Source organism: Salvelinus alpinus, chromosome 7 (genome assembly GCF_045679555.1).
Source record: "Salvelinus alpinus chromosome 7, SLU_Salpinus.1, whole genome shotgun sequence".
NCBI classification, from domain to species: domain Eukaryota; kingdom Metazoa; phylum Chordata; class Actinopteri; order Salmoniformes; family Salmonidae; genus Salvelinus; species Salvelinus alpinus.
In genome coordinates, this window is record NC_092092.1 from 35,053,226 (window position 1) to 35,068,762 (window position 15,537).

The 15,537-nt window shown below is 45.1% G+C and overlaps 1 protein-coding gene across 1 annotated transcript in view; it reads left to right on the top strand.

Annotated features, from left to right (window-relative positions):
* The window catches only part of LOC139580887 (protocadherin-15-like), a 220,646-nt gene that overhangs the window by 33,077 nt on the left and 172,032 nt on the right, over positions 1-15,537 (top strand). Inside the window, exon 3 of the mRNA XM_071410010.1 lies at positions 13,768-13,885. Within this exon, the coding sequence (XP_071266111.1) occupies positions 13,795-13,885 (91 nt within the window). The 5' untranslated portion in view covers positions 13,768-13,794. The remainder of the gene's footprint in view (positions 1-13,767; positions 13,886-15,537) is intronic.

Below are 15,537 nucleotides of genomic sequence, written 5' to 3' on the forward strand. Positions count from 1 at the left end.
TTCTGAATACCCTGGCGCAACAGAATTTGATGTAATCCTACTCACTGAACAGATGGACAGATAGGTAAAGCCACTGAGCTATAATTGCACTGCACCCCCCCCTCCCCTACGCAATTTGGCAAGCGTAGCCCATAGGTGTAGGCTACAGTACTGTACTCACACAATAGTCAACAGTCTCTTGGCATTACAAAAACATGAAACACGTTGAGGAGTCACTAGTTCATTTAATAGGGTTTACAACACAGCTCATGCTTGGTTGTAGCCTGTGGTCTGCCCATAGTGCGCTGTCCGCAGCGGGGCGCATGTAGCGTATTCTGCGCATATAATCTAAGTGTGCCTTTTGTGTCCTAATTAGATTACGGCGTTCTAGTGCTGGTGTGAATGCATGGCTTCAAGGGACATTTGCTCTTTTAGCAGCGACGCTCAGATGAATACATGGAGCACCGCAAGGGGAATACTGTTTAGGCGCTCAAGTAGTCGAAGTCATCAATTCATACGAGCAAATTCCACACTGGCTACTTTGCCATTTCTCGTAGGAGGCGTGTGTGATTTCTGGTTCTGAAAGTCACTCTAGAACGGGGAACGGGAAAGCAAAGAAGACAGAGGGTGGCAGAGTTCCTGATGATGTTCAGGGATGCGTTTTGCCCTAAGAAGCACTATCTGAACGGGATGTACATGGCTTTAGAGCTAATATGGTAAGACTTTTTCTGCCAATTACTGTTTGAGAAGAAAAGCCTGTTTGAAAAACATGCGTTCTTAGGGTCTTACAGAATGATGTGCCAGTCTATTGCACCGTCCTACTGAAGTCAGTGTATTTTATCTCATAGACTGGTGGTCACTATTTGTCAAATTCATAGATTGGTCATCCTGGGTGAAGGATTCTTTGCGATATGACCTTATGTGCTGGGGATACTGTTAGCGTGTTATAGAACACATACAAACGCGTAGCCGGTTTTCCTCGACATGACACCACATATGCTACGTGAATGTAGTTATCCCATACCTGCAAAACTATATGGAATTCGTTAAATCTGACATTTTTTTCAACAAGACTCACGTCAATGAAAGCTTTACAATACTGTGGTTCTCTATATCAAGCTTACATTTACACTATCCCGTCGTACATCAAGCACGCAGGATTATGCAACGGGTCATCCAATTACTGTGAACATTCTTAACAATCTGTTGCCTTGTCTTTGTAGATGTAAGATAAAAGTAGCCTAGCTGCAAACGAAAGTGTCCCAAACTGATATGTGAAAAAGAGGGGTAGCCTACAGCGTAAAAAAAAAAAAGGCAACGTTTAATTGCCAATGCTTCCAGAATTCTGTGTCTGTTTTTAGCAGGAGCAAAATAATATAGACACTCACATTTGGATGTCTTATGAGGAATATGAATATTCTCCCTGCAGCATTTTCTCTGTGTTCATAGAAAGAATCAAAGATATTTGGCGCCGATGCCTTATTATGTAGCATTATGTCAGACTTTCGTCAAAGCAGTTCAAACTGAATGTGTGGAGTGACCCTTCCCGCCGTACCACCTGCCATATCTACCATATCCGGTTAAGCCAAGCCCTGTGGACAAGGAAGGCTTTCTCTTTAGGCACACAGTACATGGATTTACATAAGCTTATGTGCATTTGTGCATATATATATTTTGTAGACTAGCCTCATTTTCCAATCCATAACACCCTCTAGCTACTGTATCCATAATGTCAGTATTAACACTCATGATTAGCCTACATAAGTTGTGTACCTAACTGTATATTATGCATATATCAGTGTCATATTAACTCATGTGACCCCAAGTGTCAGCCTGCACACACAGCCCAGTAGTAGACCTAATCCACTGAGGGTACAAGTACAACTGTGGTCCCGTGTGGCTCAGTTGGTAGAGCATGGCGCTTGCAACGCCAGGGTTGTGGGTTCATTCCCCACGGGGGACCAGGATGAATATGTATGAACTTTCCAATTTGTAAGTAGCTCTGGATAAGAGCGTCTGCTAAATGACTTAAATGTAAATGTGTTCGAACCTCTGTTATCATTGGCCCACATGCTGAACTACAAGAGTTCTCCAGTTTCTTAAGCCTAACCTCTGGGCTGTTAGTGATGGTGACCTTCTCCAAGTGTAAGATAAAAATGGTAACATCAAATTCACTTCTGATGTTTAGCCAGGTCACCGTGTTTACCATTTCAGATGTGTACACGTTGCCATGGGCCTCATCACTGATCTCAGTGAGTCAGTGAGTCAAAGTCAGGACACTTCCTGGTCAGGGTCAACGAGCCGCTCTTAGCATTTAACTGTTTCCTGATACTCGTTGAATTGCATTTCTGTCTCTCATTCAGTTGTCTTGTCTGTTTGTACTCAGTCGTATAGAGAGAGTGAATTGTAGAGGAGTTCAGCACTTGACTGTATCCATTTTTACATTTAGATAAAATTACTATATTTTTTTAAAAGCCTTCAAATTCATTTTTGGATCATACACATAGTCAGACTGGTTGCCAATGGCTTGTTATAAGCTTTCTCTCTCTGTCATTAAGGACAATGGGTAATTGGATTCAGCCTGCTTTCAGGCCCTGCATTTAATGCTCTTTAAGTCTGGAGCCCCCTCATCAAATGAGGTTTCTTTAATTAGCTGTCCAGGGATGTTTGTCGCAACCATCCATCATTGCCACCTAGACCAATCTGTAGCCAGTAGCAGTGAACAGAACAGGGAGAAAGGAACGAAAGTGGGTACTCATTGAATAAGCTTGTCATTTAAAACAAATAGTCTTTGCTGTGTCTGTCTGTCTCCATTCTCCCCAAACCTGCATGGAGTCAGTTCACTTCCATCCAGAGGACGGAAGGGAAGAACAGAACACTGACGGAGAGGTTTGCCCTCTATCATGGAGGTTGAACGCTAGACCTTCAAACAGAGTATGTGAACGAGAGTCTGTGTTTTTGTTTTAGTGCTCCAGAACTCAGTCAAGGCTTTTGTATTTGTCTCCTTCTCACTTTATGAGTTTTTCTTTGAGTTTATTATTGAGAGCCCCTTTTCTTAAAACACACCAAAATAACCAAATGTTCTTCTGGAAGCAGTCAGCTTTGAAAGTTGTTTTATACGATGGCGGGCTCACAGATTTTTCACCCTCTGCTTAGAAAAAGTCTGTTAGGAGGACACCCATCTAAAACAATCTATATTTTTTAAGTGCTCAAGCTGCCAAACTTTGTCTGACCAGCCAACTCTGCACGTGATGCTGAAAACATAGTGGAGGGTACTGTCAATGGTGCCTTAAGGGATGGCGGTAATGGGACAGCTGTTCAAGGTGCTGAATAGACTGGTGCTAATGGGGCTGCCGTCCATGGTGCTGAATAGCACTGGTGCAATTAGTGCTGCCATCCATGGTGCTGAATAGCACTGGCGCATTTGGGGCTGCTGATAGTACTGGAGATATACTGGTCCTGCTGAGGCTGCTATTATGATACATGGTGTTGACTAGTAATGGTGCTATCATATAGATCAGGGGTGGGCAAACTTTGTGGCTCAAGGGCCACATCGGGATTTTTAAATTCAACGGAGGGCCGCATTTTTTGGGGGACCAATTATTTGTTAAAATCAATTTGCGGGGACCCCCGAGTGGTGCAGCGTTCTAAGGCACTGCATCGCAGTGGCGTCACTACAGACCCGGGTTCGATCCCAGGCTGTGTCATAGCTGGCAGTGACTGGGAGACCCATGAGGCAGTGCATAGGAGAGAGTTTGGCAGGCCGAGACTTCTTTGTCCCATCAAGCTCTAGCGACTCCTGTGGCGGGCACGCTGACACACCGCCGGGTGTACGGTGTTTCTTCCGACACATTGGTGCAGCTGGCTTCCTGGTTAAGCGGGCATTGTGTCAAGAAGCAGTGCGGCTTGGCTGGGTTGTGTTCCATTTTTTAATAACGGATTTAATGGTGCTCCGTGGGATGTTCAAAGTTTCAGATATTTTTTAATAACTCAACCCTGATCTGTACTTCTCCACAACTTTGTCCCTGACCTGTTTGGAGAGCTCCTTGGTCTTCATGGTGCTGCTTGCTTGGTGGTGCCCGTTGCTTAGTGGGGTTGCAGACTCTGGGGCCTTTCAGAACAGGTGTATATATACTGAGATCATGTGACACTTAGATTGCACACAAATGGACTTTATTTAACTAATTATGTGACTTCTGAAGGTAATTGGTTAAACCAGATCTTATTTAGGGGCTTCATAGCAAAGGGGGTAAATACATATGCACGCACCAATTTTCTGTTAAAGTTTTTTTTTTTCATATCACTTCACCAATCTGGATTATTTTGTGTGTCCATTACATTAAATAAAAATAAAAATAAATTTAAATGACAGGTTGTAATGCAACAAAATAGGAAAAACACCAATGGGGATGAATACTTTTGAATACTTTTTTGAAGGTTGTACTGATTATAATGAGCTAATGCTAAGCTATTTGCCAGCTATGTGTGGCGCCATGTTTGTTGACATTATACAATGCATTCTGGGTGTCACGTAATCTGTCAGACCAAAGATGTTATAATGAGGTGAAGGAATGGTTCACTCATCTTTCGGGTAAACTTCCAGAAGTGAATGAAGGGAAGTGGATGATCGTAGATGACACACCCCCTTCAACATGCATACTATAAACAGACCAAACTCATCTTGTCTCCTCTTATTATCTTTGGTGATGGGGAAAATTAAACATTCCCGGCGCGCACAAACTACCCATCGTTGGATTACTTTTGATTTCTACAAAGTGTTTTACTCAATTATTTCGATCTATGGTGAGCTCACCTGTGATGTGATTAATTATAAATATTAATTGCTATTAGCTAATTCATTTCTGTCAGCCAAGAGTTATAAAAATATGACCGCTTGTGTTACGTCTATCTTTCCTCAGTTTGCGCTAGGACAAAAGTTGCCTACATTTTTCAGGTTGACTGATTGTGTTATGCTGTAGATACTTCTGTGAATGTCTGAACATTGCATCCAAAAATAAACTGGTCATATTCTGGACATAACTTTGTAAGGACTGTGTTTGTGCTAAATGTTTCTGTGAATAAAAAAACAGTGTGGCCAGCTCAAATGCTGAATGTTGGGTCAATCGAAAATGGACGTTCTAAATAAGCATTCTAATCAAGCGGTCTAATCACACTGGTTTGATCGTACGCAACAAGGACCACTATAGAATGATCACACCCGTTTGTTGGTATGTGTGAAAAGGTTAACATTCGCAAGGCCGTGGGGCAAGATGGAATACCAGGGCACGTACTCGGAGCAAGTGCTGACCAGCTGGCAAGTGTCTTCACTGACTTTTGAGGGTAGGCAACAACACATCCACCACACTGACCATCAACATGGGGCCCCTCAGGGGTGTGTGCTTAGTCCCCTCTTGTACTCCTTGTTCACCCACGACTCACTATCATCAACTTTTGCAAGTTTGACGACACGACTGGTAGGACTTATTACCGACGACAATGAGGATACCTATAGGGAGGAGGTCAGAGGACAACAACCTCTCCCTCAACATCAGCAAGACAAAGGAGCTGATCGTGGATTACAAGAAACGGAGGGGCGAGCATGCCCCCATCCAGATCAATGGGGCTTTAGTGGAGCGGGTTGAGAGCTTCAAATTTCTCACCTAGAAATTAACATGGTCCACACACACCCACACAGTTTTTAAGAGGGCACGACAGCACCTCTTCTCCTTCAGGAGGCTGAAAAGATGTGGCATGGTCCCTCAGATCCTCAAAAGGTTTTACAGCAGCACCATTGAGAGCATATTGACTGGCTGCAAGTCAACAAAATAAGCTTATCTTTAACTCTGCATTGTTGGAAAAGGACCCGGAAGTAAGCATTTCACTATTAGTCTACACCTGTTGTTTACGAAGCATGTGACAAATAGAGCTATAATGGCACAGATACAAAGAGGAGATCTCTATCAATTATATTGGTGATATTGTGGCTGCTGTCCATGGCGCTTAATAGTTACTGGTGCTATTTGGGGCTATTGGGGCTGCTGTCCATGGCACTGAATATTACTAGTTATTTTGGGGCTGCTGTCCATGTAGCTGAATTGTACTGGTGCTAATGTGGCTTCTGTCCATGGTGCTGAATAGTACTAGTGCTTTTGGGGCTGCTGTCCATGGCGCTGAACATTACTGGTAATATTGGGGCTGCGGTCCATGGTGCTGAATAGTACTGGTGCTATTAGGATTGCGGTCCATGGTGCTGAATAGTACTGGGATACCTTCAGGGCTGCCATTTATTGTTCTGCAGCCCTCTGCAGTGCTACATTAACTTCTTATGGACAGTTGCGTCCCACCTGGCCAACATCCGGTGAAATTACAGAGCGCGAAATTCAAACTAGAGAATTATACATATTTAACTTTCATAAAATCACAAGTGTAATACACCAAAATAAAGCTTAACTTCTTGTTAATCCAGCCGCTGTGTCAAATTTCAAAAAGGCTTTACGGCAAAAGCACACCATGCGATTATCTGAGGACAGCGCCCCGCATACAAAAGCATGAAAAACACATTTCAACCAGGCAGGTGCGCCACAAAAGTCAGAAATAGCGATATAATTAATGCCTTACCTTTGATCTTCTTCTGTTGGCACTCCAAAAGGTCCCAGATACATCACAAATGGTCATTTTGTTCAATAATGTCCTTCTTTATATCCATAAAAACTCAGTTTAGCTGGCGTGCTTCAGTCAATAATCCACCCAGTTTCCCTCTATCAAAATGCATACAAAATGAATCCCAAAAGGTTACTAAAACTTTTCCAAACAAGTCAAACAACGTTTACAATCAAACCTTAGGTACCCTAATACGTGAATAAACGATCAAATTTAAGACGGAGAATCATTATTGTCTTTACCGGAGAAAAATACCAAAGAACGCGCTCTCTTCCACGCGCTTGGAAACACTACAGCCAAAATGGGAGCCACCTAGGAAATCTACAATTTCTGGCTCATTTTTCCAAAAACCAGCATGAAACTCTTTCTAAAGACTGTTGACATCTAGTGGAAGCCCTAGGAACTGTAATCTGGGAGGATTTCTCCTTATAATAAAAGTGACAGCCATTGAAAACAGTGGTAGGCTGATTTTTCTTTTTTGGAATGGTTTGTCCTCTGGGTTTCGCCTGCCATATCAGTTCTGTTATACTCAGACATAATTTTAACAGTTTTAGAAACTTTAGAGTGTGTTCAATCCAAATCTACTAATTATATGCATATCCTAGCTTCTGGGCCTGAGTAACAGGCAGTTTACTTTGGGCACGCTTTTCATCCGGACGTGAAAATACTGCCCCCTACCCAAGAGGGGTTAATAAGTCTAATGATATCCATTGGCATACTTTAGTTTACTTACATGTGGTGTAGAACAAATAGCACAAGCACAGTGTCGAGGACGTTATGCTCAACAACACTTGCAAGTATGAGAATAAGCCTAGAGAGGTGCTGAATGGATGTTTGAGGATGCACAGGGCACGCAGGGCCACTTTACTTTGCATCATACACTTTTTTCTCATTATGATTAACACAAAGCACTCCAGTCAGAGCATTAATTTGTGGCAATCTGGATTATAATGCACGTAATTATATTAATTTGTTTCCCTTACTCATCTCTGAACGACTACATGAGTCATTCACAGCTTTTGTAATAAGGGAAAAACACTCAAAGAATTTAACAAATAATATACCAAATCTAATCAATTATTCATATTTTTACTTGCCTACATTTTGCATTATTTGTCTTATCACTTAGGCTTCAGTAGCTTTAGCAGAGCTTGGAGATCTTTATTGGAGGACAAACAGAGGGTTGTGGAGGATTCAGAGATGCCCTCTTGCATGAGCAATGAGCAGAAGTAAATCAAGGTGCTCCGGTGTTAGTGTTAGTGACGGGCATTAGTGCCAACTGAGGACTGCAGCCTGCAGCCAATCTCCTCTGGCTGCAGCTCCACTACAACCCAGTCCTGCCTGATCACCTCTCACTGTGGATAATGGAGGGAAACTGTCACCATCCTAATAGATATCAGTTCCATGTGCAAGACCATTACACAGTGTCCAATACAGTAATGAGATTAAACTTTTTGTTGACAAAATATTTCATATTTTCTTTTCCAAGACAGCAGAGCGCTATTGGACAGATGCATACATGTATGTTTAAAGGTTTATCGAGTTTTTACTGACATGTTAAGTAAAGTAAGGTAAAGATGGAAGATTTTTACTGATCGAGTAATTACCGGTAAGAGTAATCCTTCAGTGTTATTTCCAGTTCCGCCACATCACATAACCTATCCGCTTCATTATTCCCAATGAGTAGTTTCCCGTTAGATAGTGCGCCAGGCTAATGGCGTGTCTCCTCACGTAGTTAGTGAAACACTGGTGACAGAAATGGATTAATAGTGTTAACAAGTTCAACGTGGTCCATTACCTAGCTGATCATTGTCTGCTTTCTCAGCTTCCTCCTCTGAGTACTGTGTTAGAGAGGCAATACACATTGATGACTTTAGTACCATGTTACTTTCCGGGCTCCTACAATTTATAGACATTATATTACAGGATGAACCAACAGCCTATTCAAGAGAAACTCCAGCAGGGAGCAAATAATAAGTGTTTTTCTTTTCTGATGCTGTCACGTTCGTTGTATGAGTGAGACCAAGTGAGTAGAGTTCCACATATTTTAATAAACTGAAAACTCACCAAAACAATAAAGCACAAACGAAACGTGAAGCTATACAAATAGTGCAGACAGGCAACTAAACATAGTCATACAAAACCCCTAGACATAAAACACCCCTAGACATACAACACCCCTAGACATACAAAAACCCTAGACATACAAAACTAGCGTACCCACCCTAGTCACACCCTGACCTAACCAAAATATATAGAAAAACAGATATCTAAGGTCAGGGCGTGACAGTCCCCCCCCCCCCCCCCCCCCCAAAGTTGCGGACTCCCGGGCCGCAAACCTGAACCTATAGGGGAGGGTCCGGGTAGGCATCTACCCTTGGTGGCGGCTCCGGTTCTGGACGCAGCTCTGGAAGCTCCGGACCGTGGGTCATCTCTGGATGCCCCGGACCGTGGAGATCGTCGCAGTAGGCTCTAGACTGAGAACCCCTGCTGAAGGCTCTGGACCGCCGACCGTCGTTGGAGGCTCTGGACCGCCGACCGTCGCTGGAGGCTCTGGACCGCCGACCGTCGCTGGAGGCTCTGGACCCCCGACCGTCACTGGAGGCTCTGGACCCCCGACCGTCTCAGGAGGTTCCCGACCGTAGACCGTCTCAGGAGGATCCCGACCGTAGACCGTCTCAGGAGGATCCCGACCGTAGACCGTCTCAGGAGGTTCCCGACCGTAGACCGTCTCAGGAGGATCCCGACCGTAGACCGTCTCAGGAGGATCCCGACCGTAGACCGTCTCAGGAGGATCCCGACCGTAGACCGTCTCAGGAGGATCCCGACCGTAGACCGTCTCAGGAGGATCCCGACCGTAGACCGTCTCAGGAGGATCCCGACCGTAGACCGTCTCAGGAGGTTCCCGACCGTAGACCGTCTCAGGAGGATCCCGACCGTAGACCGTCTCAGGAGGATCCCGACCGTAGACCGTCTCAGGAGGTTCCCGACCGTAGACCGTCTCAGGAGGTTCCCGACCGTAGACCGTCTCAGGAGGATCCCGACCGTAGACCGTCTCAGGAGGATCCCGACCGTAGACCGTCTCAGGAGGATCCCGACCGTAGACCGTCTCAGGAGGATCCCGACCGTAGACCGTCTCAGGAGGATCCCGACCGTAGACCGTCTCAGGAGGATCCCGACCGTAGACCGTCTCAGGAGGATCCCGACCGTAGACCGTCTCAGGAGGTTCCCGACCGTAGACCGTCTCAGGAGGATCCCGACCGTAGACCGTCTCAGGAGGATCCCGACCGTAGACCGTCTCAGGAGGTTCCCGACCGTGGACCGTCGTTGGAAGCTCTGGACCAGGAACTGTCGCCGGAAGCTCTGGACTGTGGAGGCGCATTGGATGCCTGATGCGTGGGACCGGTACAGGTGGCACTGGGCTGATGACATGCACCTCAGGGCGAGTGCGGAGAGGAGGCACAGGATGTACTGGACTGTGGAGGCGCACTGGAGACCTGATGCGTGGGACCAGTACAGGTGACACCGGTCTGATGACACGCACCTCAGCCCGCCCGCTCTGCAGCACTCTCAATGCTAGCACCTCCCTCCGGAATCTTGCGTCGAGCTCCTCATCCGACTCCCTGACTGGCTCTGGATCGCTCCTCGGCTCCGCCGACTGCTCCACGTGCCCCCCCAAAAAAATTATTGGAGTTGTCTCTCGTGGTTGCTCCGTTGAGCTATCTCCTCGTATCGTCGCCGTTCCGCTTTCGCTGCCTCTATCTCCTCCTTAGGTCGGCGATACTCCTGCGTCCAGGGTCCTTTCCCATCCAGGATCTCCTCCCAAGTCCACTCCTCCTGTACACGCTCCTTGGTCCATTTTTGGTGGGATCTTCTGTCACATTCGTCATAAAGATGAGACCAAGGCGCAGCGTGAGTAGAGTTCCACATATTTTAATAAACTGAAAACTCAACAAAACAATAAAGCACAAACGAAACGTGAAGCTATACAAAATAGTGCAGACAGACAACTAAACATAGTCATACAAAACCCCTAGACATACAACACCCCTAGACATACAAAACTAGCGTACCCACCCTAGTCACACCCTGACCTAACCAAAATATATAGAAAAACAGAGATATCTAAGGTCTGTCACGATCTATCACAAGGATGACGCTGGAGAGACGAAGCAGGTACGGGGAGTAACATTTAATAAATAACGGACATGGAACGAGACATAAACAGCTTAGCAAACAGAAAAACAATCAATGCAGAAGCAGGGAACAGAGCTGGGGAACTGACACATATAGGGGAGGAAATGAACAGGTGATAAGAGAGTCCAGGTGAGTCCAATAACGCTGATGCGCGTGACAAGGAAAGGCAGGTGTACGTGATGGATGGCAGGAGTGAGTGATGCAAGGCATTCTGGCGCCCTCAAGCGTCAGGGGGAGGGGAAGAGCGGGAGCAGACGTGACAGTACCCCCCCACTAGGGGCGCCACCCGGCGTCCCACCTGGGCAAACCGGCCGAGACATGGGCGCTGGGCAAGCCGGTTGAGGCGTGGAAGCCCGACGAACCGGCTGGAGCGTGAGAGCCTGGCGAGCCGGCTGAGGCATGGGAGCCTGACGATCCGGCTGAGTCCAGACGCCTGTCGATCCCGCTAAGGAAACCCGATGATCCGGTGGATTGTGACGTGGGATGGGAAGCCACCGAGCCAACCGAGGCAATGAAACCTCTCGAGCCAGCCAGGGCATGAAAGCTCGACGGGCTGGCTTAGGCACCCCCGGTTCCATCGGCGGCAGAATCCACCCCCGACGTCACCGACAAAACAAACAACAAACAAACAAAAACTCCTGGACAGGCTGGGCAGACAAGAACTGACGATCCAGCTGAGGCCCGACGTGGGATGGGCGCCATCCGAGCCAACCGGGGCAAGGAAACCTCTCGAGCCTGCTAGGGCGTGGAAGCCCGACGAGCAGGCTAGGCACCCCCGGTTCCATCGGTGGTGACCCAGAGCCGATGCCACTATACCAACCAGAACGCCAGTACTCCCCGATGCTTCGTGTGATGGCTTCTGCATTCTGTCACGATCTATCACAAGGATGACGCTGGAGAGACGAAGCAGGTACGGGGAGTAACATTTAATAAATAACGGACATGGAACGAGACATAAACAGCTTAGCAAACAGAAAAACAATCAATGCAGAAGCAGGGAACAGAGCTGGGGAACTGACACATATAGGGGAGGAAATGAACAGGTGATAAGAGAGTCCAGGTGAGTCCAATAACGCTGATGCGCGTGACAAGGAAAGGCAGGTGTACGTGATGGATGGCAGGAGTGAGTGATGCAAGGCATTCTGGCGCCCTCAAGCGTCAGGGGGAGGGGAAGAGCGGGAGCAGACGTGACAAGGTCAGGGCGTGACAGATGCCAACTTGATGTTAGCTTTCCCTCTCAAAGAATATTAGGAAAAAGGTAGTTGTTGTTAGAGTAGATGTTGAGCCTTTTTGTGAGATTGTGCTGCTGGAAGGTTAGGCCAATCACATTGTTACTCTCAGGGATTAAAGCTGAAGTGAAAGGTACTGTTTTGGGCCATTAGTTTATTGAGACCTATCAATACTGGGAAAGATGTTTGCCGTTTTGTGTGTCGGCGTATGTGCGCGTGTGTGTGTATGGGCTTGTTCAGTGTGTGTGTGTGTGTGTGTGTACAGTACTTTGGAGAGACAAATACAACGTTTTGAAAAACATACAGACCAGTCAAAAGTTTGGACACACTTTTGACTGGTCTGTATGTTTTTCAAAACGTTGTCTCTATGGTCTTACCTTTTGTAGATTAAAAGCTCTGAAAACGTGACAAAACCAGGCACATTTTGGCGTTAAAGCTTTGAAACTCTAGTGTTCATTTTGCTTTTGAGTCTTGGTTGTCAGTGGTCTTTTCTCTTTTTAATCTGAGGAAAGAACTACAGCGGGGAAGGAGATGCATCCATTCTGACAATAGAGTGGATTACATTGTATTTGTCTCTCCAAAGAAGTTCTTGGTTGAGAGGAACAAAGACCATGCATAATGATCAGTGAGCCTGCATGACTGTGGAGCGATCAGTTCATAAAGAGAAGGGCATTGATGTGAAAGGAATCGGTTGGCTTGAAAGCCTCCGTCACGATCTGTCTCTGTCCGGCTGGTATCTCTTCCTTAGCTCAGGACTCACACTTTCTGCCAAAGTATCTCCCGTTGAAAAAGTGTTTCAATCCATTGCGTTTCTCCATTGTTCATTGCGTGTGTCTTTTCATTTCAGTGAAATTATTTTTTGTGAAGTATAATGCAAAACATTGCATTCTGCACCGTCTGTGAGATCCACAAGGTCATAAGTTCACAGTTCCTGCATCTTAGCAATTTCATGTATTTCGACCACAAGATTATCCTCTCACTATCCTCTCAATATATTTCCCAAAAACGTTTTTTTATGGTATTTTATCAGTAGTGCAGGGATAACTGGCAAAGCCTGGTTTTCATACAGTAAAATAAGTTACCACTGAAGACATGGAGCATCCATGATGGAGGAAACATCAAAGCTATACTGTATTGTGGACTGTATCTCTCTGGTGGAAAACACTATCAACTTCACTGTCTACTTCAAAGGGCAAGGTTAAATGTAGTTCCTCCCCGGTGGTATTACACGAGAGAACCAGAATTTGCCCTTCGATAAAAGACTATTTCCCAAAGGTAAAATTGGGTGGGAAATTTCCTTTGAAATGGACTGACTCATAAGCTCCGGTGTCGGATTCCTTTCAGAATACCTGTAATTCACCTGTTTGGGTTCGGTTTTCCGAATTCTTGAGAGATGGTGGCAAATGCTGTAAGGAGATAAAATGATGAAAGAGTAACTTTTTTTTTTTTAAAGATACCGTGTCAAGATACCATGACAAAGATACCATGACAATTTCAGGTGGATGTAAATAGGTTGTGGTATTCTACAAGGTTTTGGATCTACAAGAGTTCAGCTATTAATTATCACCTGGCTATGTAGCTTTTTAGACCTAGTGAATAGGGCCAGAGGTATTTTTTGCTGTTCAACTCAACCCCTGGCCCTTATGATGTACACGACGGAAAAGGTCATTCTCATCTCTCTCTTTTCTCTCTCTCCCTCCAGGTGGGCACGCAGTAACGCTTGACGAAAATGCAAATGAGGTCATGGCACTTCAAATGGTTAGGAATATGGATAGGACTTCTGCTGTTAGCCACTTGTTGCCTGTCGCAAGACACAGATGGTAAGTCCTCCACACCTCAAGTACCTATATTCTATGCAAACAAGGCGAATATACAACCACATAGGCCTGTTTTTGTTTCAGAATACCCAGATGCTAAAATACACTGAATGGGTTTATTTTGATGAACATTTTGTATTTCTATGCCATTTGCACCACTGTATTTGATTAATGGTCTCAGATTGAACTTAACTGATATGTTCAAACTGCCTCGACCCAGTGATGAGCTCTGATTCTATACTCCTGCTCAGCTGCAGCCGTTTGCTCGTTGATTAGTTTTCAACCTGACAGATTCCTCTGGATTTATGTGGCGATACTTGATTCATGGAAGCATATTTTACTTGATGTTAGTGAAGTCACGGATGCTACTGCCTCCGCATTTGACCAGTGCCTGAATGGAGTTGAATATTCAGAAATGTACTATCGATTTTATTGACGCTCCTTCATACGTCTGTCCGAATCCGCTCAAAAGGAGACCTTTTAAAAAAGAAAAAAGGGAAATGTCTATTTCAAACTGATTTATCGTGTTGGGCCGCTAATGTTGGACACTTTAATCAATCAAATTGATCAATTGAATGACTGACACTTTAATTCATTGTTCTCACCTTAGCCCAATGTGAATTTCACCTCTGGTTCAGAAATCAGTCACTTTCTGATGTACAGTGGAATTTAGACTTGATTAGGGCATAAGGTTTTGAGGCTGTAGTTAGTATTGTTCTAACTAGAATGATCATCAAGCTGCATATCAGTGCTGGAAAATAGTTTTATAGTCTGTCTATTCATGTAGGGACAAACAGAACACCTCGATTGTGACATAACATTACTACTCATGGTCAAGTACTTCCTATTCCAATTTCAAAATATCCCTTTGTCACTGTAGGAGATGGATGCAAGAACATAGAGATAAGTGTGTTGTGGCAAAGCAACTCTAATGCAGAAACAAATTAGTGCATCCTCATCCTGTGGTTGCCATGGAGCAATAGATACCATCTTAAGCAAGTGATCAGTGTCACCTACAAGACAGTCCTAATTTTGGCCCGCGCTCTCTCTCTCTCTCTCTCTCTCTCTCTCTCTCTCTCTCTCTCTCTCGCGACCTCTCTACCTACCTCTCTACCTACCTCTCTGTCTCTCTCTCTTCTTCTATTTCTCCTGTTAGAAAGTTGAATTTCCCCGCTTAGGTGACAGAGTGGGATTCTTCTCCATTGCATTATGTATGGATGTGTCTCAGTATGGGGCTCATCCCGGGGATCCAGCACTGTGTATTAATAGGACTGGAGGTCGGTTCCCCTTGAGCACTAAGCAGCACCACTCAGGTGCCCAGGCATGCAAAGTGTCCCACTCACACCTACACACTTATTCAGATAGTTATCTCTCTGTTATGCGCCACATGCCCCTCTGGGCTATACTGTACATATCAATATAAGTGTATAGCTATCTGTGCATAGGAATAATATATCGTTATATAGACCTAATTTAGCTAGTTACATGTTTAAAATCGCATGACAAAAACAAACCAACTAGACTGCAAACTATCAAGGACATATACTTGTTTTATTAGCACTATTCTCATCAATATTTTAGTTGTCTCCCCTCAGTTCTTTTTGAGGTTCATGAGTTAAAACAAAATCCATTTCAATTTCTGTATTTTGGTTTGT